This window comes from Neltuma alba, unplaced genomic scaffold, assembly GCF_004799145.2.
Source record: "Neltuma alba isolate B1F8T4 unplaced genomic scaffold, ASM479914v2 tig00012518_pilon, whole genome shotgun sequence".
Taxonomy (NCBI): Eukaryota; Viridiplantae; Streptophyta; class Magnoliopsida; order Fabales; family Fabaceae; genus Neltuma; species Neltuma alba.
In genome coordinates this window covers 80,053-102,005 of record NW_021636985.1, presented here as the reverse complement: position 1 = coordinate 102,005, position 21,953 = coordinate 80,053, and the positions used below count along the sequence as shown (strand labels likewise).

General features: G+C 38.4%; 4 protein-coding genes across 5 annotated transcripts; 2 read left to right on the top strand and 2 right to left on the bottom strand.

Annotated features, from left to right (window-relative positions):
• Window positions 1-13: 13 nt before the first annotated feature.
• LOC114728032 (methyltransferase-like protein 6) lies at window positions 14-5,288 on the bottom strand. The gene is made up of 8 exons (XM_028914846.1): window positions 5,221-5,288; window positions 3,242-3,494; window positions 3,055-3,161; window positions 1,767-1,978; window positions 1,592-1,683; window positions 1,048-1,150; window positions 797-939; window positions 14-434 (listed from the first exon to the last, which is right to left on the bottom strand). The coding sequence occupies exons 1-8, from the start codon at window positions 5,286-5,288 to the stop codon at window positions 330-332; spliced, it is 1,083 nt and encodes a 360-aa protein (XP_028770679.1). The 3' UTR covers window positions 14-329.
• LOC114728024 (protein EIN4) lies at window positions 5,147-10,178 on the bottom strand. Its single transcript, XM_028914833.1, has 2 exons — window positions 7,808-10,178; window positions 5,147-5,973 (listed from the first exon to the last, which is right to left on the bottom strand). The coding sequence occupies exons 1-2, from the start codon at window positions 9,554-9,556 to the stop codon at window positions 5,446-5,448; spliced, it is 2,277 nt and encodes a 758-aa protein (XP_028770666.1). The 5' UTR covers window positions 9,557-10,178; the 3' UTR covers window positions 5,147-5,445.
• Window positions 10,179-12,731: 2,553 nt separating this feature from the next.
• Window positions 12,732-17,392, top strand: LOC114728028 (single-stranded DNA-binding protein WHY2, mitochondrial). Of its 2 annotated transcripts, none has more exons than XM_028914840.1 (8): window positions 12,732-12,837; window positions 13,711-13,835; window positions 13,933-14,030; window positions 14,121-14,213; window positions 15,804-15,898; window positions 16,125-16,198; window positions 16,279-16,367; window positions 16,965-17,392. In XM_028914840.1, exons 1-8 carry the CDS (start codon window positions 12,806-12,808, stop codon window positions 17,079-17,081), a joined length of 723 nt encoding a protein of 240 aa, XP_028770673.1. In that variant the 5' UTR covers window positions 12,732-12,805; the 3' UTR covers window positions 17,082-17,392. The 2 variants fall into 2 exon arrangements, with proteins under 2 accessions (XP_028770673.1, XP_028770675.1); XM_028914842.1 differs by lacking the exon at window positions 12,732-12,837 and adding an exon at window positions 13,460-13,583.
• Window positions 17,393-19,273: 1,881 nt separating this feature from the next.
• On the top strand, window positions 19,274-21,886 carry LOC114728025 (ammonium transporter 1 member 2). The gene has a single exon (XM_028914834.1). The coding sequence runs from the start codon at window positions 20,243-20,245 to the stop codon at window positions 21,746-21,748; it is 1,506 nt and encodes a 501-aa protein (XP_028770667.1). The 5' UTR covers window positions 19,274-20,242; the 3' UTR covers window positions 21,749-21,886.
• Window positions 21,887-21,953: the final 67 nt, after the last annotated feature.

Here is a 21,953-nt window from a genome sequence, read left to right as displayed (position 1 = left end):
TGACAGAAGAACGTACTCAGCCTCAGTCAAATACACCTTTTTTATATTTGGGTGAAAATAGTCACAGTACACTTGTAAATCAACAAATGCAGACGAGATAACCAATGAAGAGCAAACAACGCTGCCTTGGGTTTTTTCACCCCGGGGTTTTTTTTGGGGGGGGGGGGGTGGCTGGTTCATGTATTCAGAAAACGGTGGATCTTGCATCAGTAAACTTCCATCACTGGACTGCAAACCATAAAGGTTTCCCCTTTTCTTCCATCTCTTCTCCCAGTGCGTATACGTTCTCCAGAACTTACATGTCACTTCGCAAATATTCTTAGACAACTCTAAACAAACTTAGGCTTCTGAAACTTCCCATGAACCCACACCCTTCGCATGCTCTTCCCTTGCTGGCGATTCACGGACTTGACACAACAATAATCAAGGTCGAGCTGCAGTGTTCATAGACAAAATTAAATGGCGGACAGCAAAAACCCATACGTCAAAAACACTGCAGAAACAGCATGAGACACACAAGCTACACAAGGTTGACAGGTGGGAGGTTCTATGATGTGCAGACCGTATATTGAAAACCACTACGCTATGAACGGATGCTAAGTTCAGTTCACATCAATGAGCACGCAGATAAGTACATAATTTAATCCTGGATCACAATATTATGTATACAGTTCTGTTTCTTCTTTAACATGAAATATTCGTCACTTGCATTAGCCCCAAAAGTCGACTCTCAGATTAATAAAATAAGCACCTCCAATCTTTTTTTGTTTTGGGGGGGGGGGGGGGGACACGGTACCTCAGTGAAGCCTGCACCAACAAATAGGTCTCTGACAGTATCTAAACAGAAGAAATATGAATGGGTGCCATCTGATCGCTTGTATTCCCTGAATCCAACTCTCTTAGCTTGCTCAAATCGAAGCATGGTCATATCATACAGACCTGATTTGTATCTTGGTTAGAAAATACTGTGATAACGACCCGCTAAATGCGCCACAGCATACAATATTTCACAAGAATTCCAGATAAACTTGATTGTTAGTTTATTACCATAGTCCCTGAAAAATACCATTCCTCCAGGCTTCAACACAGCAAAACACTCCTTGATGGACCTCAACATTCTTTCCAGTGGTACTGCTGATAGAGTAAATATCTGATAAATTATCCATCAAAAGCAGGCAACTAATACATTAAGATGTCATCAAAACGTGTTTTCATTTTAGACACAAGACTGCAGTGCAAGTGGAAAAATCCAGACAGATGACAAGAAAGATATAGCATCGCTTCAGGCCAAACAATCTTAGACTATACTACCACCAAGACATTGAAAAAGCAAAAGTCATAGACACGTCAGAGCCACAAGATGAGAGTAAAAATGCGTGCCTCCAGAATAAAATTGAAAAGCGCCTAAAAAGGATGGTTATGCATGCGAAGACACCTCTATGACAAGAGATATTGACTTTAAAGAGAAGCATAGAGAATAACATACCATTGATATAATAACTCTAAACACTAGTTTTGGTCTCATATATATACTGGTGGTCTTGAAACATCATAAAATTAAACATGATAGCTTAGAAGGAAAAGGTCTTACCAAAGTTACAAAATCTACTCCACCAGTACAACCATCACATTCATCTGGTGAACATGTATTGGTAAAACATGGTTCATTGCCCTCCTTGAACTCTGGAGAAAATATAATTAAATCTCACTTATCCAATGGCAAAGCAAAATAGAACACACCACTACCAGAAAGATCAAGCAGAAACCTGACAAGCAGTTTGGCTGCTTTTGCAAAAACTTATTTCGGCAAGAATTGCATGCCAACCACTGGGGAAATCCATTAGTGGAAACATCACAACAGAATGTGTGGAAACGGTCTTCAAAAGAGCCAATTGTAGCAGAACCTATAACTTCTTGTGCTCTTTTCAAACTCTTGCTACTACAGTCGCATGCATAAACAATAACATCTTTGTTGGCTCTAAAACAGGAAAATTTTGTTAACAACAGTAATTTTAAGGTCCAAAACCAATAGCTAATAAAACAAACTGACTAAAGGAAAGCAAATTATTTTAATCTTCAAACCAACAAAACATGAATGAACAACTGATTCGCAACTATCACCCAACATTTGAAACCAATTAAATTCTCTCAAAGCTAAAGTATAAAATGGATATTCTTTCCGTTGTATTAAAAAAAGAGTATAAAATGGATATAATTGATCCAAGAATCATTAAACCATTAACATTAAATAAGCAGTCGACCTCAAGTAAGCCACAAATATGCAACTAAAACTCAAGTTTCCTAAAGAAGCAGTGTGAATCTGTCGCATGGGGAAGCCATCTTCAAGAAAGTTTTGGATTTCCGGTAATTTTCACACTCAATGATTTTAGCATGTTTGCATCATCAAACCAAGAAATCAGCACAGAATCGCAAGGGACATAGTTCCTTCTGCATATATCAAGAGTTTCTGGGCACCAGTATACCCATGTTATAACTAGCCAAAAATCTACGGAAACACACCACACAAACACAACTGAGCAAAAGAAGCTTGCTCTCTGTGTAACAAATCAAGCATGCCGCTTGAAAGGAGATACAGGGCGGACTTTCCAGATTAGGGCATGCCTGTGTTCCACAGGAAACATGGTGGGGGTACATTAGTGCATAATCAGACACGGATTGTCTGCACGAGAGCAATAACCAATCAAACTCACTTGAAATAACGCGTCTCTATACAGGACGCTCAAAGCAGATTCCTTCACGTATATTGTCCAGAGTCTAGAAGGTAAATACTACCCGCATAGGACCAGTTAAAGGGTTGGGGTTAAATTTGTCCTTATGTCATACTGCGAATGATTAGCGAATATCAGTTCTTTCGTTGGGTCCTCAACGTGGGAAAAGGGTTTTGAAATAGGCCAAGCCAAACAAAAAGATAATACGAATTAGAAGTAATCACTAGTCAGGGTTTAGGATTCGATCCACTAATGTTGTTTTAAGGTCACAAAAATTAGATCACCACAGTATTGTCTCCGACCCATTCCTCGGGAAGAAAATTACCGTAAAATGGGAAGAGCAGTACTTCCGTTGCCACAACCTACTTCCAAAACTGCGTTTTTTCCACAAGAAAGCAGTTCAGGGAATTCCTTCACCAAATATCGTCTCTCCTGAATCAAAGTTTAGGCAATTAACAAATAAAGACAGTTTAAAATAAATGTCCAATAAAGAAATCTTGCATCGGAGAAACCTTGAAGAATTTTCCGGAGGAATGACGGCTGTGAAACTGCTCCCAGGCATTCACGTCGGTTTCTGCTTGTCTCCAAGAAGAAGACGGCTCAAATGGGAGCAAGTGGTAACGAAAACAAGGGTCTGCTTCGATCTCTGCCCTTAATTCTTCCCACTCAAAGTCCTTGGAAAAGTATTGTGCTTCGCAGCTCATTCTCTGAATCCGCCGCGCCAGAGAGGAGCAACTAAACCCCGCCCTGACGCCTTTGCTTATACTATGCTACCCGCTTCTTAGTACAAAAACTTATTTAATTACTTCCAGTTTTAATATAAAATCTTATTTAATTTTTATTTTGATCGTAAATATAAAATTCAAATCTATTATATCTCTTATATTTATATATATTTTTTAAAATAATCCTTCTAATAATGGTAGTTTTAACCAAGACACTTGATTAGCAAAGATATTTTAAAAAAGACAACACTCATTTATTACAAATAACTAATTTAACTTCTTTTCTTAATCTACTCAAATTAGTCAACTAGCTCTTATAATTAGGACCAGAGGTAGTATAAAATCTCAATTCACTTTATCTCTTATATTTATTTATTTATTTTAAAATAGTCCTTATAATAATAATTATAGTCAATACACTTAATTAGCAAGAGTATTTTAGGAAAACATCTCATTATTATAAATAACTAACTCAACAAGCTTTCTTAATCTACTCAAATTAGTCAACTAGTTCTTGTATTAAAAACCATAGATAGTATTAACTCCGGTCCTAATTATAAGACCCCGTTTGTAAACTATAAATAAGATCTTATAATTAGGATCGGAAGCAGTATATGAAATTATTAAAATTCAAATAACTAGTATAATATATTATAAAAAGATATTTAATTCCACAAAAAATAAGTATTTTAAAAAAACACAGAAAATAGTAATGTTGAACGAAAATATAACATCGGCTAAATACATAACAAGGAGACCAACTCTAATTACTATGAAGACGAGGGAATTAGTAACAGTCAAGAATTTTCCTTATAGAATTTTAAAAATTATTATAATTTAAAAAATTATCTATAATTATTGATATTTTTATCACTACATTTTTAAAATTTATTATAATAAAATAAGCAACATAGAAATAAAATTTTAAAAGTATAAAGAATTTTATCTTTTTACCAGTCATGAATAATATCATCCGTTCTCAAATTTCATACCAATGCACGAGTTAGCTTTATTTTTTCACAACAACATTTTAAAGTTACGTCTAAGTGGTTCTTCATAAATATATCGCATTCCCTATGTTCGTCAGGTTTGGTTTAATTCATCTGTTTATTTTTATTCTGTGGGGATGTTAACATGAATTTGGCTGCTTAAAATATAGTACTCCTCCGGTCCTAATTATAACACCTCATTTAACTTTTTATTTGGTCCTAATTATAAGACCCCAATCCATTTTGTCTCTTATATTTATTCATTTTTTTCCAAGATAATCCTTCTAATAATGATAGTTTTAGCCAATATACTTAATTAGCAAAGATATTTTAAGAATGATAACACTTATTTATTATAAATAATCAACTTAACTTACTTCCTTAATCTCCTTAAATAAGTCAATTGGGTCTTATAATTAGAATCGGAGGAGTAATATTTAAACCTAAAAAACTTAAGTTCAATCAATGACCCATTATGAAGATGAGTTCTGCCAATAAACCCCCTCTTTTTGTTTCTCTTCGTATGTGCGCGCGCACGCGCTATTCCCTCCTGCAATGACATCTGCTTGAAACTGGCGTGAGGATAATCAAAGGCAACACGATGCAATTAAACACCAGCACTCGATTTTATATTAAAACAACACTCCGGAAATTGTGGGGAGCAATTATATCGCACATCATCTTAGTCGATGGATTTAACCAATTAGAACGTAAAATTAACTGTACGATTTATATTCCAAAATGCTAAAGTTCGTTTTAACCCCCAGATATCTGTACCATAAAATCAAGTACATGCTACCACAAGGGGCGTACGCTGAATTCTTGGACCTCATACCATAACCCATAATTTGGCGGAAAGAAGCTCGATGAAGAGCACGGTTAACAAAATGAACCCCCCAAATTTATTTGTCAAAGAACTCTAGATTCAGTTCTCCTTAGTCAGAATGCCTAGGTTTTATATGCTTTGGTAACTTTTTGGCATCGTCCTAATCTTATCAGTTCTCACAATGTTTCGCCTGCGCGTTGCAGGACTCTTCTAAGTTCATCCGCCATCTCTCGCAGAAGAATAGGTTTTCGAATTAATCCATTCATTCCAACCCGCAGGCATTTGTCCATCACATCTTCTTCTGCACTTGCTGTGAGAGCAATGATCAAGGGCCAGTTGCGGCTGTGGAACTTCCGTATCCTCATAGCCACATCAAAACCATCCATTTCAGGCATGTGCAGATCCAAAAGGATGACTTTGAATGTGTCACCAGATGCACTTATAGCACCCAGGCATTCAAACCCCGATGAAACAGCAGTTACTTGACAACCCAACTTCTCAAGAAGTTTCTTCGTCACTGTCCTGTTTACATCATCATCGTCGGTTAACACAACCTTCAGGCTTCTGAACCGAGAGTCCAAAGGATCTTTAGGTGCTAAAATGGCTCTTCCGTGAGATGGCCCTATCTGAAACTTGAGAGCAAGTGTCATGCTGTGCGCCAAACCTAGAGCGTTCGGTGATAACCAGATATTGCCCTGCATCATCTGCAAGTTATTCCGCATTGTAAAGTTAGAATTACCACAAAAGATCATATCAATATCCACCAGCCTCAGAATATTAAAAAAAGAAAAGAAGTTCACATTTCCTTTCACATAGAGAGCATGCTCCCACTTAACCAATCTTCTAAGGCATATAAATTTCATTTAATTTCTTTACCCACCCCTTGTCACTAATCAAAAACACGAATGCAAGACGGCCTTTGCCGATTGGTCTCCTGATCTAGCTGATGAACCTCAAATGAAAATCCAGCAACAATAATGATCTCAAAAAAATTTTCCATAGGGTAGTCCATATACGTTCAAACCCGCCATCATCTTTGTTTCCTTGAACACAGGGGCTCATATTACTAAAATTCTGACACCAAAATATTTTCTCGATCATGCCTAATTGCCAATGAGATTAAAATCAGAAAATTTAACCTTGATTTACCTCCATACGGAGTGACTGATGTAATATAAACAATTCTCGCAATAGCGGGGGAAACAAAGCATATGCGCAATGTCATTAAACTATGATGACAGAGCAACTACGTTCTTAAATTCAAATAAGAAATTAGATTTACAGGTCATAACAGACAAGCAAAGCGAGCACCTTTTAAACAGCCTGTTCAACCAAAATTGAATCTCAAGTACTGATTAGTATTATGGACTAACATATCACACAGAATTAGACTTTCTCAATACAGTGCTAGAAGAAACACATCCTCTTTCACTGAAGTTTCCACTTGGCAAAAGCTGATAAAACTAGAAGGCCATGAAATGAGTCGATCAACCATCTAAGCCAATACTATAGGATTGACGTAGTACTCACTCTATAATCAGGAAAGTTATCCACGTTTTGACTGTCAATGAGTTCCAATAAAAAACTTACGTACTTTCAATCATAGGATGAAAAAGAAAAAGTGACTTCAGAAAGTGCCAGAGCAATGCGCCATCCAATTTGAAACAAAGGATCTTCAAAAATATAAGCTGACGCTGTTTCGTCCGCTTTACATGAGGCCACATGGATCTTAATAAAGAGAGCAATTCAAGGAATTCCTCTGCGACACCCCAAACAACAAACTGGCCATTACATATATATGGTTCTAAATGCCAGTAACTACCTTTCAATCCCTTCCTCCATTTTTTTGGGGGTTATGTCATACTCTTCCTTAAATGTGTATGTCAAGATATGCCCCTAAACTTAAAGTTGAATACAGTCATTCACTAACTTGTAAAACATCTATGGGAATTAATGTATTTTATGCAAAGAACCTCTTGTTCATTTATCAAGAAAAGCGTTTACATGACCATTAAAATGATGAATGTGGGGGTGGGGAAGCTTTTAGCTCTTTAAGAAAAGACATTCAACCCATCCACTGCATTTTTCTCCATTAAAGCTAAACCAGAAATCAGGCAACAAAGGTTTCTGAACCAAAACTGTTGTTTTAAACAAGCAAGCATGCAACATAGGTCCCCAAGACTCCCACCCAGCACAACACTTGATGCAGCATATACTAAAATAACATCTTTTTGTTTTTTTAAACATCTTTTAGAGCGTACTCACTTCCTGATTATTTCTTACTGTTACATCTGACAACTTTATTAAATTTATAAAATCAAGCATCAACCTTTACATAGGCTGTTTCAAGCAAAAATGTCCTAAGCTGCATACAGTCCAATTGCCAACAAATTTTAAATTAAAGTGAGAAATTTAGAAGCAGGAAAATGCTATAACCTACAATTTCAAAAATCAACCCAGGGAGCATCATATGACTATATCAAGTGGAGAAAATAATTTATATTATATATATTAAATATGTTAGAATGATGCACATACCTGAGCCAAAGTTTTGCACATGCTGAAGCTTAGGTCCTCATTAGGTTCATTGTTGTAGTGCCTTCCACCAGCATAGCGTCTTGTTGAAATTGATTCGTCTGACCGTGAGCTTGTACCAGTTATCTGAAAATCAAATTTTATATATACATAATCATTTTGCACGCCTGATCTCCATATTCCCAAAAAATTATCGTCCTTATTGCTGTTATCATTTTCAAGATAAACTTGAAAAATGAAAGTCCTTTCTCCATCATAAATGTTCAATAAATAGTCAATCATATGCAAAATTACTTGAAAAGCCCTTGCCTGGTCCCCTATCACCAGATCAGGCAACGACTTCTGGACTTCAATTTTAAAACCAAAGCCTCTATGTACACATAAACACTTAGCAATACAAGCAGCTTCTCTCATCATCAAATGTAAATTGAAAGGTTTCATCTCTAACCGGAAGCTTCCTTTATCATTTACCGAAATCTCCATCACATCATTAATCAAACTTGAAAGAACATGGCCAACTTTGATCATTGTGTCAACTATAATCTTTTGCTCAGATCTCAAATTGTCCTCTTGAAACATTGAAAGCAAACCCAGGATTGAATGCATAGGCCTGCGCATACCATGGCTCATCACTTTCTGAAATGATTTCCTTGCCTGACTGGCCATCATTGCATTCTTTTTAGCCTGTTGCAAGGCTCGGTTTTGCTCTGCCAGTTTTTGTCTCATAAGCTGAGACTCTTCAAGAACAGATGCATGAGACAGGGCTACAGCGACCTGATCAGCAACTACCTCCACTATCTCCATCACCTGGTGGCTCCAAGCCCTAGAGTTTGAATTTGGAAGAACTAAAACCAGAATAGCATAGGACGTATCAACCAACTCAGGCGTCCCCCCTTTAAAATTTGAAACATGAAGCAGTGGCATACGAATAGCTGCAACAGCACCTGACTCCCCAGATCCCCCCTTACTTGCGGCTCCTAGTGCTGATTCAGGTCTCAAAATCCTTACCCCTTTACTCTTTCTTATCTCTAAGACATCTGGGTCGTTTATGGGAATAGAATAGTTATAAATCTTGGGGTTTCTTGTTTTCAACTCATGGGTTAAGTCCATTTCTCGTCCATCCTCCTTTGGCATCCAAACAGCGCAGTTATGCAAGTCCAATGATTTAGAAAGCTCAACAAGTGTAGTGTACAAGATTGTATGCTTATCCAGAGACTTCCTAATTTCCCGAGTCAGCATACGAACATGCCAGCTTGCTTCTTTTTGTCTTTTGATCATTCCAATCTCCTGGTCTAAGTCCAACACGTTCTGCTTCAGAAAGAGCTCCCTCACCTTGATTTTGAGAAGAAGAGGAATCAGAGTAAAAAGGGTAATTGCAGTTGCACAAGAGACCAGAGCTGTAAGGAGTTTAGCAATTGTGAGGGAGAGCACCAACTGGAAGGAGTGAGGTCCATAATAAGTATATGCATTAAGTAAATGCGTCAAGCCACAAAGGACTATGAATGCAATGAATTGAAGGAACACCCATTTGAAGGGTAGGTTGGAGCGGCTAACGAAGTAGAGGAGTTCAACGGGGATTGAAAAATATGCTATGGCAATAAAGAAGTCACTAACTCTTTGGCTCTCCAAAATGTTATGTATGCTCCAAAGCCCTTCTTCGTCACAATTGCATTGCGCATAATCACTATCGATGGCAGAAACGGAGACGACGACGTAATAAGCCAACAAAAGAAAGGCTGATGCTTTTTCCATGGCGCCTTGTCTGGTTAGTCTGTTTGAATATCATCCGCAAAAAAACATCATATTCCAAATCTTATCCAAGTCTATTCTAGAAAGGCAAGTGAAGCTTCGTCCACCAGCAGAATTCGTAAGATGCGGACGCATAATCTGCGGAATTCAAGACTCGAGATCTAACAATCGCATCTGCCCAAACTCTTCATACTCTTTCTATTTTTGGAAATAACTAACTTAAAAAAGAAGAAGAAGAACCTCAGGATGATCAAAGAAAGCTGCGATTATACCAAGAGATGAAATAGGAAGACCCGAATCACCTTGTCCTTTCTGTAGGTAGGAAGGCCACACACAGTCACGCGGTGGAGTGATGCATAAAAGAGAACAGATTTCAATCGTTATGATCTTCCCCTAAATCAGTAAATATTTCATCGCAAGCACTTACCTAGGATTTCAAAGGAAAATTAAACCGACAGTAAGTGGGCTGAATCAATAGAGAAAGCCAAGAGATATTTGAGTTCGCCCATGTCTCGGGGCTTATGGAGAAGCTATGGGAGTAGGGCCCACGCAGATTTACATGAAGCGAACCTAGACTCCTTCGGTTCTCTGCGTCCGCGTCATGCCTGCCCCTTAGGCCATGAACTCGAAGGATTCACCCGAATAATTTATGGGTGTTCCTTGTGTTTCTCTCTCTCTAATTTTTTTTTTTTTCCCCCGTCGATATGTGCATGCGTCCTTTTTTGTTGAAATACACTTTCTTTTCCCTTGCACCGCTCCACCGCTCCACCGTGCATGCTTGTGCCGCGATTCCAAATATTTCCATCCAACCCATACCATTCAATACTTTAGAAATAGACTGTATTTGGATTAATGGTGATAAATTAATTTTTATTTTATTTTATTTTTATAAAAGTCAATTAAAATAAAAATAAGTTAATATGATGTGATTTATGTTTTGATTAACTTTTATAAAAAGATTAGTTTGACAAATTAAAACTTATTTGGATAAGTAAAAAAAAAATTATATGTAAAATGACTAAAAAAGACATAAAATTTATTATATATATAAATAATGTATCTAGTTTAATAAATTTAACAAAAATATTAAAATTAAAAGACTTAATATATTATAAGAAAAATTATAAATGCTGGAAAAACACTTAATTAGATATATTTAAGATAACTTAAAGTACTTAATAGTATATCTAGTATTCTAAAATATTTTTTTAAGTATCGTCCAGCATCTTAAGTTATAATTAGGTATATTCAATATTCTAAAATATTTTTTTTACATGCATTCAATATCTTAAATTATTTTTTGGTGCATCTACTACCTTAAATTTCAAAAGTAAAATTACACTAAATAATATTTTAAGATAGTAAATACATCACTAAATATTTTAAGGTACTGAATATATTTTTAAAAGAAATCTAAAATGCCGTGTGTATTTTAACCCTTTAAATGAATAATGCAAAACTGCGTGTTTCTCTCTCTCTCTCTCCCTCCCCATTTTATGTACCAACTTCTTTTCATAACGCGCCAAAATTTTGCTTCAGACCAAATCGTACGGTGAGGCTCGGAAATTGAGGCTTTGCTGATTGCCCAAAACGCCATGGTTCCCATTTCCCCGGGCGCACTTGCTGTCCTTGTTGGAAATCCAAACACCCTGATACTTTCACAACTTTTCTCAATATACGGAATTCTGTAAAATTATTTTTAAGAAATTAATCTAAACACTCCTTAGCCGCGTTGAATTCAAAACCCCAAAAAAAAAAAAGTCACATCAATAATAAATAAGTTGTAAATATACTTATAAAATACTACATTTGGTCTTAAATATAAAAGCTAGTTGACTAATTTGAGCAGATTAAGAAAATAAATTAAGTTAGTTATTTGTTATAAATATGTGTTGTCTTTCCTCAAATATCCTTGTTAATTTAGTTTATTGTTAAAACTATCATTATTGGAAGGACTATCTAGAAAAAAAAAGATAAATATAATAGACAAAATAGATTGGGGTCTTATATTTAGAACCAAAATAAAAGTCAAACGAGGTCTATTAAGAACTAGAGATAGTAAATAATAACATAATAATACACGTTAGTAGTATGGGATAATTTTATTATTGTAACATGATTTTATAATAACTTTTGACATTGATGTATTAGCATTGTTTAAATTATTCTCTCTTTAGAAATGTCAAATTAAATATGTGATTGTTCAGGAGTAAAAAAGACCATGTCAAAGATAGTGCTTTCAAAACCGAAAAAGCCATGTCAATGCGGGAGTGTGCTCAGTGTCTGTTCCTCCCTGCTGTTCTCTTTAAGACGCCCACCACAGGCGGAGTCCTGGACGCTTCACATCGAACTGGAGTTCAAACCTGGCAGCACATATATGGCTGGCAAGTTTCGGGGCTTGTTGAATCATGAAAAGTGCCTCGTGTTCTTCGTTTCTCCTGATCAGATTCCCACTAGCCGAGTCAACCGTGAACACTCAATCTTAAATAACAACATCTGGGTCAAGTTCAACAGTGCAGAGGACACCGCCGAACAAGCGTTACTGAAAATTCAAAAACCATCACAAAGCTAAAGAGCTTTTTCGTTTTTTTTGTTAATTCTAAATTGGTCCGTTCTATTATAATTACTTTATTAGCTTTCCAAATAAAAATTTTCTGGTTCATTGTTCTCATAATTTTTAAGAAGTTACTTCCCCATCTATCATAAATTCTTCTGTCTCTTATCTTGTTATATGTTTTCTTCCAAATTTTTCTATTCATCAAATTATTATGTTTCGGGAGTGATAAATCCTCGACCACAGTAAAACTTTCCCATGTTTCTCCATTCTTACCTCTTCTGGCGATTGAAATCCGTGAACATGAACGTTGACGGTGGTGCGAGGGCCGTGTGTTGACATTGGACTTGAGCCCATTGGACGGTACAGATTATTACGTGGACATAAACGGCTGAGACTGGGCAATCGTTTCAGGAAACGGGACGATGACGATGAGCACGACCCATCCGAGGGCGGAGAACACGCCACGCGCCCCCAAAATAAAGAGATTTTGTGTTTTTAAAAAGAAAAAATATTTGACATGCTTGTCGGATCGAGTTTTAGACCCGTGTGGTGCACTCGGGTCAACGCGTTAAGCGGAAACCGACTGGACGGCACAAGAATTTTCAGTTCCATCCGCGAAAATTAAAATCCCGTCAAAGTCCACACTCCACATCACTCTAGACCCCCTTGTCTGCAGCTGTCTCGCTTGTCCGAAAATGTTGAAGCTGTCTCGCTTGTTCGCTTCAAGGTACTGAACTTCGTTTCCTCGAAGGCTCCCTTCCGGCCTTCCCTGTCATTCTGTATCACCTATGCGCTATATACACCTGCTGTTTTCACCTCTCTTATTTTATACTTTTCTTGCCCTAGTGTAACCCCCCCTTCTGTAAGCGAGACAAATATCTTGAAACTTCCCGTGGCAGCCCCGAATATTAAGCTTGAGAAGGAAAATTTCTTCATATTACTGTTGAAGCCGTGAAATTAAGTATTCGATTCTTTTTGGCACACCGTGCTTTTCTTTGCTGAGGTTCTCTAAAAAAAATTTCACACCTATTTCGCCACCCCTTGTCTTGTTGGCTGGCTACCCGTGATGCTCTCTTCCCTCTGTTGTTGTTCTGCTTAGTGAACGGTTCATTGAGAGTTTGACCACAAGAAGTCGATTTAAAACCTAAATATGATAGCTGGCGTCTTCCCAGAGATATACTAACACAAACAAGGTTACGAAGAAAGTTTAGGTTTATCTAAATTATCAGGGTTCAGTTCATTCCTAGCTGTATGCCACTACACATCTGTTAATTGAATAACATAATTTTTGGGGGTCGTTGTGTATAGACAATGGCTTATTGGCTTTACTGGGTTGTGAGAATATAACCGATGATATGATAACGAACGTTGTGGGCATTGTTCTCAGTAGACAGTGCTTCGTCAAGAAATTCTATGTAAAAGGTCAACTTTGTCCTTTCAAATGATAAGATACATTTTGGTTTTGTAAATACTGTAAGTTATGTGCTTATTAATCGTGGAACTATGAAAGTTCCTTCAGTGATATTAAATTATTATCATCGATATGTATTGAGCAATAATGTATAGTTCTATTGATTTTTGAATTGATATCATCAATAAGCCATCGAGTATCAGAGACAATGTTATCTCAGAAAGCTGATCTCAGAGACAGTTTATGGCTTCTGTGTGGTTCTACTACCCATTCAGCTGGCATTTCTACGGCAACAAATGATTATTCCGCTAAAGGCATTCTCTAAACTAGCATTTTCTGGATTTGCCTTTTTTTTTTGGGAGGTTAACTTAATCAAGACCCTGCATCTCTTTTCCACTTGATATCCTGCAGGATATACTCCAAGTCAAATATATGTTCCATATTCCGTTTTCAAAGGCAAAGCTGCACTCTCTCTGAGTCCCCGACTTCCAACTTTCACTAAGCTGGATGTAAGCTCGTAGTTTCTTTATCACAATTTATTGAGCACCTCTTTTGTGGTCTTAATCAAAATTTCTTCTTTCTGAATTCCACTTTCAAAGTCTGGGGCCGTTGTAATTGATCGCTGTGGTTCAATGATGATGACTTTTGTACCCGCTCTTGGTGAGCGCAAATATGATTGGGAGAAGAAACAGGTGAATAATTTTTCTCCCCTTTTTTGCCTTTATCTTTTTAGTGTACTTTGTTGTTTGAAGGTCAGCCTTGTAGGCTAAATCAACCGTGTTCTAGAGTATCTTGGTTGCAACATGTCACTAATATTTTGTTTAGTTGCCATAATAAATACCCATGAGAAGGAACTAATTTGAGATCTTTTTGTGCATCATATGTACTTGGTTGCTCTGCAAGTGCACAGAATAGACGTAGTAATAAATCCTAGAGTATTCTAGGGTCGTACCCACAGGGAGGTTGTGTATTTACTAGTCTCGATAATTAATAATCAAACAAAAAGTAATAAACCAAATTATTTGAAGAGAATGAATTAAAACTAAAATAGAAAAGCAAAAGACAATTGATTATGAGGAGAAACCAGTCACTTAAAAGGTTGGGGTTCAAGATTCACCCCATAGGTAGCTCGTTTCTATCATTTGATTTGACTCTTTATTCAATTATAGTGACAACTATTCCTAAGGCGTCCTAATATTTTCCCAAATTATTAGTCTTTTTGTAATTAGTGCCTAGTTCATTCCCACAATACCCAAATAACTAATTAAACTATGAAGCTATAGTTTAAGTCACCATAAATATCTAGAACTATCCCTCGCCTAAATATTTATGTCTATTTCTCTAAATCTAGGTTCTCTCTTCAGCTCCTAGTCCATCAAGATTACCCATAGATTTGGTTTAATGGTGATCAATTATAAAATCAACATGAACAACAAGAGAAGCATATATAACTGGAAAAACTAAAATATATTCATTAAAAAAAATCCATAAAAAAGTCAAAACAAAACAAAAGAAACTAGCTTTCTCAATGGGTTGCATCCTTACCCCAACTGGGAATTTAGAGAAACACAAAGAAATTCATAAATATCACCGTTCTAAAATTCCCAATCATGATAAACAATCAGTAGAAATTAAAGAAGTTGAGATAAGAATTTGACTCTATCTCAATACTTTGAGAATTTCTTGCTCTTAATAGTTTCGAGTTGTGATTGGATGCCCTTGAGTGACCCCTAGGGCCTCTATTTATATATGAAGTTTTCCTCCTCTAGGACTCTTAAAAGATTAAAATATATATTATGCAGTCCAAATAAACGATTAAATCACTTCACTGATTTTAGAAAAAATTAGGCTTAAGACCCTCTTCTCTGCCAGCAAATATTGCGTATAAAGACAGCCCTCCAGCATCTGCCATGTGTCTCTTCTTCCTTGAGCTTCGGGGAAAATTACAGATAATGACCCCACATGTTCATCCTAACTCCCCACGTCTCTTCCTCTTCTTTTTATCTTCAGAGATAATTACAACTAACAATCCCATCCTTTGAAATATCTTATTTTATTTTATATTATCTGCGAAATATATAAGCCATGAGGAGATTTTATGAAAATATATCTTTTTAGATTGTTAATTAGACTTGGGAGGAAAATATATAAAACAAATTAAATAGATATAAAGTATCTAAAAATTCAATCTAATATCACCTAAAATTTATACATATTTAATTATAAAATCTGCACTTATCAGTACTCTCTGTCACAACTTACTGGTGGTTGCCTTTTCGTAGAGATTTGCTCTCTCAGCGACGGAGGTTGGTTCTTTGATAAGCATGGGCCCCACAGATTCCTGTGAATTCTTTCATGACCCTGCAATGTTATCAAGGTTTGTTTCTGTCAAAAATTGATCTGAAGTAGGCCTTTGTATTGTAATCTTTGGGATTAACTTTTGACTACCTCTCTACCAAATCATTATAGCTTGGAGAACCGTTGTGGGGAGTGAAGGAACTCACATAGCATTAACCTATTAATTGTACTTTGTATTTATAGTTTATGCAGTATGAGCTTTAAAAATTAGTTCTTGATGGTTTAGTAATTACTGTATGCTGCAGTAATGCTGGTCAGGTCAGGAAGAGCTTATCAATTAAGCCACACGCAGACAGCTCTTGCTACTTTATGTCTTTGTGTAAGGCCCTATATTGTTGGCTTTGATGTTCATGTAATGCCCGCTCATACGCTCACTGGTACATCAACATCTTTTGGCAGCTGTTGTCAACAACATTTTAAAAACCAAAGAATACTTGTCTGTTCCCGTCACAACTGCTGAGTTTGCTGTGATGAAGACTGCTTGCAGCGTATGCTCTTTTTTTTTTTTTCAAATCATTTTTATTATATTACTTTAATCATGCCATGGGGAGGTTATTTAATATTTTATTTCATTAGCAAGGATCTTCTTAGCAAAATGGTTACCTTGTCGTCTTTTGATCTATCTATTAAACAGTCACATTCACCATTTTGTAACTTTAATTTATGCAATCTAGAGATGCCTTGCATCTTGGCTTAACATTTTATTGGCTATTAAGAATCAGAAGTTTTCTGATTCAGAAAGGAGATCTGTTAAGTGCCACATAGTGTTAAATTTACCACTATTTCAGTTGAATTGGGTACTTTAAATCCGGTGATATGTTGTGAATGCAATTTTTGTTTTTTTATCTGTTGCACTCATTTATGTCGTTTGTGCAAATATTTTCTTTTTAGGTTCCTGCAGATTCCCTTCTTTTCTTTTCTTGCTCATACTTATAATGTTGAAATGTTGCATAATTGATCTCTTGATATGTTGGACTTACGAGTCGATGTGAAGTGTTCAATATCTCGGCTTTTTATTAGCAGGGTCAAGATTTTGTTTTTCTGATTTAGTCGTACATTCTGCCATATGTTGCTCTTTGATGCAGTTTGCATTGCCGCACATTATGGGTTGGGATCGTCTGACTCATGATCAGTCCAGAGGCAAGCATGATCATCAATCAAAGGTGGACCCACAAGTTCTAGACTTGGAGTGGGCAAAATGAATTACAAAATGAAGTGTATCCTCCTTTATATGGTTTTGATTTTGAAGATCGGGTTGCTTGCCTCAGGTTCTGGCTTTCTGTCACGGGTGAAATGGAATGGTATGATAAGGCAATCAAATGTCAAAGCCCATGACCAACAATCTTAACTTGTTTAATTTTGTTTACCTGATTTGTGAAGAATATTGAGACAAGAATTTCAATTTATCTTCTCATAGCGTATTTTCTTGTGTGAGTGGACGATTATCATGGTTTTGTTGACCTTGGTGCGATCACTTGTCCTCGTGTGAATATAAAGCATTGCGTATTCTTTTTGTTCTTTTGTTTTTGCCGTAGTTCTGTAAGTTTAAATTGGCGGACGCCCAAGTGAGACACGAGTACACGAATCAAGGGTTGCTATAACGGGCAGACGTAGGAATGAATGTTGATGATGACGACGCAGTCTGAGTGTGATGGGTGCCAGTGGCACCGTAGATGGTGATTTGTGTCCATTCAGTCAGCCGTTGAGGGGGTCGTCGGATACAAGTAGTTACTCTTTTTTTAATGCCCATTTGTTCATTCATTCATAACGTGGCAGTTTCGCTGTCCTGCATCACGTATTCACGGATGAATCCCTGCTTATTAACCAGTGCATCAATTCTGATTCAACCAACCCAACAATTTTCTCCATTCTTCAAGCAGCCTAGTTCCTTGCTTCCTGAATTTGAGCGTCGTCATCAGATTGAAAGGAATCCTTCAAAATCACGGCTCTTGGAGCTGGGCCTGCATTCGTGGCCCAAGTGATTGAAGTTTGGGCTCGCCCATATCTGTTTTACCACAGGCTAAAGCATGTTAGCAAAAAAAGGTAAAAAAGCCCAACGGGCTAGTCAGTCTGCCTGCATTAACCCAATCCAACAAAATTGCTAGAAATCGTCCACATCAAATATCAGTTTATCACCTTGTCAAGTCGAAGCACAATTTTATGTAACGAGAGTGAAAGCAGTTGGAATCCCACAAGCTTCTGGGGAGACAACAAATGAGCACGGTAGAGAATGCTTAATTAATTAATTAAACAAGTGCTTCATCAGTTTGGCCTTTTCTCTTTGTCAAGTGAAGCGAGGGAATGGAACAGTGACTGGTTATAGCCTCATATAGGTTCCACGTCAGTGACTGGGGGCTTTATTATCATTTAGTGATTTTTCAGACGCATGGAAGCTCCACGAAATGCAGGTCACATCCCCAATTAATGATATAATTTATATAATAGATATGTGTGTGTGTGTGTGTGTCTGTGTGTGTGAGGCTGTCATTTTCCTACTGGTATATATCACCATGTTGCCGAAGAAGTTTAATTATATAAAATCCAAATATATATACATATATATATATATTTATATTGGTGCATGCATGCTTGCTGACAAAAGCCCAGATCATATTGATATTGCTTAATCTGATTGTCAAAGACGCTGCTAAACAAGACTGCTCAAGGTACTTAGCTCGTCCCTGTCAGATCCCCTGATCATGCCGTAATAATATGGATTTATATTTAATTAGTCTCTATGCTCAGCCTGCTCTCCTCACTTAATCACGATAATTACCAATTATATAATAATCAGCGCTTCAACTTTCTAATCTAACAATGACGGTAATCTGCTGCTTGAACCGAACACGATGGATTCGATCCTTACTACCCTACTGTTGCTTCCTTAATTATGTTTTTTTTTGCCATATTAACTTCATATAATAATGGCTGAAATGGCCGTAGCTTCACTGGGGGGACAATCATAAAAAGAATTATATAACCATCTTTCCTTTTCACGTACAAATCATTCAACCTCTAAGTCAACGACCATATGCGAGGTCCGTAGAAATTTCCCCTTGAATCCAGCAGCTAATGAGCTAAATGTACGAGGCATTACTCATTCTATGGTTGGGTTAGGTTTGTTTAATATAACTTGATTCGGTGTCCGCTCGCAGCATCATAATTTAATTACTATTTTTGTGTCTTCCCCAAAAAGGACAGCCATGTTTATATAAATATTCAGTTGATCACTCAAATGAATTTGTACTCTTGGTTCACTCACTGCTTCTCCCGTCATTGCCTTTCCCTTTCAGTTCCTAAGCAGATCTCAAATCAACGGGGGCATAATCGGAACTCCAGAAAAGAATAATATTTATGAGAACGTCTGATCAAGGAACGGCCAGATATTATATTGGAAATAAAAACAAGAAGATTTAAGTAGGGCGAGGAGTTAGCTGTTACTGTACTGTTTTAACAGGGTTACTTCCCTTGGTCTTACATCTAAGCCAACGGCTTGCCCAGAACAAATGAAGACAATACAAGCAAATCTAAGGACCACAAATATCAAATTCCGTTAACGGCCATAAGAAATTATGTCGAGGTCATCGCTCTCGTCAGCAATTTTTTTTCTCTCCCGAAAGAAAAACAACTCAATACTTGATGGGCGAACACGAAGAAAGTAATGAATCAGTAAAGGAATGAAAGCTTATGAATAGAGAGAGTATTTCTGAGGAGTAGTTTGGGCATGTTTGCTAATTAGAGGAGGCTGGACTGGACACATGCACATCAAGTTTAGTGTCTGATTTCCTGCGCTCAATAAAATCAGCAACCAATCTGGGGATAGGCTATCGGGGCTAATCTGATGCATCTCCAATTTCTTGTTTCCATGTCTAACTTCCCCGCCATCGCTTGTAATATGGCCCAAAAAGCAATGTTTCACGAGAGCCACTAAGGAACGCTTCTGATACAGACCAGTTCACTGGTTCTAATCCGCCTGGAATCTGGACGCATGTGAATGTTGAGCGCACAAATTGGAACCACATAGATAGAGCCTCATGCGTCATTTATAATTTTGGACCCATATATTCTGCTCTCTCCTCCTCTTCTTTCTTGTCAGATCAGATTTGTGCTCACCAGAACGTACCGAATATGGTCGGCACGGATGGATTCATGACCAGCACAATTATTCTATATTGATAAATTATAAAATAAAACAAACAATCATAATATATACTGCTGCTACAACAAGAGAAGGCACGTAGCTACGTTCTCCCGTCGATCTCCTTTTAGTGACATCCCAATGCTTTTAAAAAACACATTCCAGCCATCTTTATAAATCAGCCTCCATCCATCCCTCGCTCACTCCTTCTTCACTTCCATCCCCATGGCTTCTCTCTCTTGCTCCGCCGCTGACCTTGCCCCACTCCTCACCGCCGCCACCAATGCAACCGGTGCTGCCACCTATCTCTGTACCCAACTCGAAGCCATATCCGTCAAGCTAAGCGACACCACCTACGCCGTCAACAACACCTATCTTCTGTTCTCAGCGTATCTGGTGTTCGCCATGCAACTTGGTTTCGCCATGCTGTGCGCCGGTTCCGTGCGAGCCAAGAACACCATGAACATCATGCTCACCAACGTGCTCGATGCCGCTGCCGGCGGTCTCTCTTACTATCTCTTTGGATTTGCCTTCGCATTCGGGTCTCCCTCCAACGGCTTCATCGGTCGCCACTTCTTCGGCCTCCGACACTTCCCTTCTCCGTCCGGAGACTACAGCTTCTTCCTGTATCAATGGGCTTTTGCCATAGCAGCCGCAGGAATCACCAGCGGCTCCATTGCTGAGAGAACCCAATTCGTAGCTTACCTCATCTACTCCTCTTTTCTCACCGGCTTCGTATACCCCGTCGTTTCCCATTGGTTCTGGTCCGCTGACGGATGGGCCAGCCCCACTCGGGCCGGCAGCCTTTTATTTGGGTCCGGTGCCATTGACTTCGCTGGTTCGGGTGTGGTACACATGGTGGGCGGCATAGCAGGGTTGTGGGGTGCTTATCTGGAAGGTCCAAGAATTGGGAGATTCGACCGGACAGGCCGGTCTGTGGCCTTGCGGGGGCACAGCGCTTCCCTCGTTGTGTTGGGAACCTTCTTGTTATGGTTCGGGTGGTACGGGTTTAACCCGGGCTCTTTCCTGACGATCTTGAAGGGATATGGAGGAGGTGGGAGTTATTATGGTCAATGGAGTGCGATAGGTAGAACAGCCGTGACGACGACATTGGCTGGGTGCACGGCAGCGCTGACCACCTTGTTCGGAAAACGCTTGTTGGTGGGACACTGGAACGTGATAGACGTGTGTAACGGGATGCTCGGGGGCTTTGCGGGGATAACGTCCGGGTGCTCCGTGGTAGAGCCATGGGCGGCGATCATATGCGGCTTCGTGGCGGCATGGGTGCTGATTGGGCTGAACAAGCTGGCGGCGAGGGCGGAGTACGACGACCCGCTGGAGGCAGCGCAGCTGCACGGAGGGTGCGGAGCGTGGGGATTGCTGTTCACGGGACTGTTGGCGAAGAAGGAATACGTGGAGGAGGTGTACGGAGGAGGGAGGAAGTACGGGCTGCTGATGGGAGGGGGAGGGAGGCTGATGGCGGCGCAGGTGGTAGGGATAGTGGTAGTGTGCGGGTGGGTGACGGCGACGATGGGGCCGCTGTTCTACGTGCTGAATAAGATGAAGCTGCTGAGGATATCGAGGGAAGACGAGATGGCGGGAATGGATCTGACGAGGCATGGCGGCTTTGCATATGCATACCACGACGAAGAAGAAAGCGTGAGGCCTGGCAGCTTCATGATGGGCAAGATCGAGCCTGCTAACTCCCTCGCCACCACTCCCACCCCGTAGTCCTCTTGCCGCTTTATATCATATCATAATCACAACGCTTTCCTCTCCCATCTGCTTTCATTTCCTCCTCATCTCTTGTTTCCACCTACACTGATCACTAGACCGTACCCCCCTTCAATTTCAATAATTAATTATCTTAAAATTAACCATACTATTCAATATTCAAAGTATACAATAGTATTTTACATTAATTATATATTTTTAA

Excerpts from the sequence above, each read along its gene's own strand:
- LOC114728028 (XM_028914840.1), top strand. The coding sequence starts at position 12,806 with ATGTTGAAGCTGTCTCGCTTGTTCGCTTCAAG. Across the intron at positions 14,031-14,120 it reads CAACTTTCACTAAGCTGGAT|TCTGGGGCCGTTGTAATTGA; the intron begins GTAAGCTCGTAG and ends CCACTTTCAAAG. Across the intron at positions 14,214-15,803 it reads ATGATTGGGAGAAGAAACAG|AGATTTGCTCTCTCAGCGAC; the intron begins GTGAATAATTTT and ends GCCTTTTCGTAG.
- LOC114728024 (XM_028914833.1), bottom strand. The coding sequence starts at position 9,556 with ATGGAAAAAGCATCAGCCTTTCTTTTGTTGGCTTATTACGTCGTCGTC. Across the intron at positions 5,974-7,807 it reads TGTGCAAAACTTTGGCTCAG|ATGATGCAGGGCAATATCTG; the intron begins GTATGTGCATCA and ends AATAACTTGCAG.
- LOC114728032 (XM_028914846.1), bottom strand. The coding sequence starts at position 5,288 with ATGGGTTATGGTATGAGGTCCAAGAATTCAGCGTACGCCCCTTGTGGT. Across the intron at positions 1,684-1,766 it reads GCAGCCAAACTGCTTGTCAG|AGTTCAAGGAGGGCAATGAA; the intron begins GTTTCTGCTTGA and ends TATTTTCTCCAG. Across the intron at positions 1,151-1,591 it reads GAGTAGATTTTGTAACTTTG|ATATTTACTCTATCAGCAGT; the intron begins GTAAGACCTTTT and ends ATAATTTATCAG.
- LOC114728025 (XM_028914834.1), top strand. The coding sequence starts at position 20,243 with ATGGCTTCTCTCTCTTGCTCCGCCGCTGACCTTGCCCCACTCCTCACC.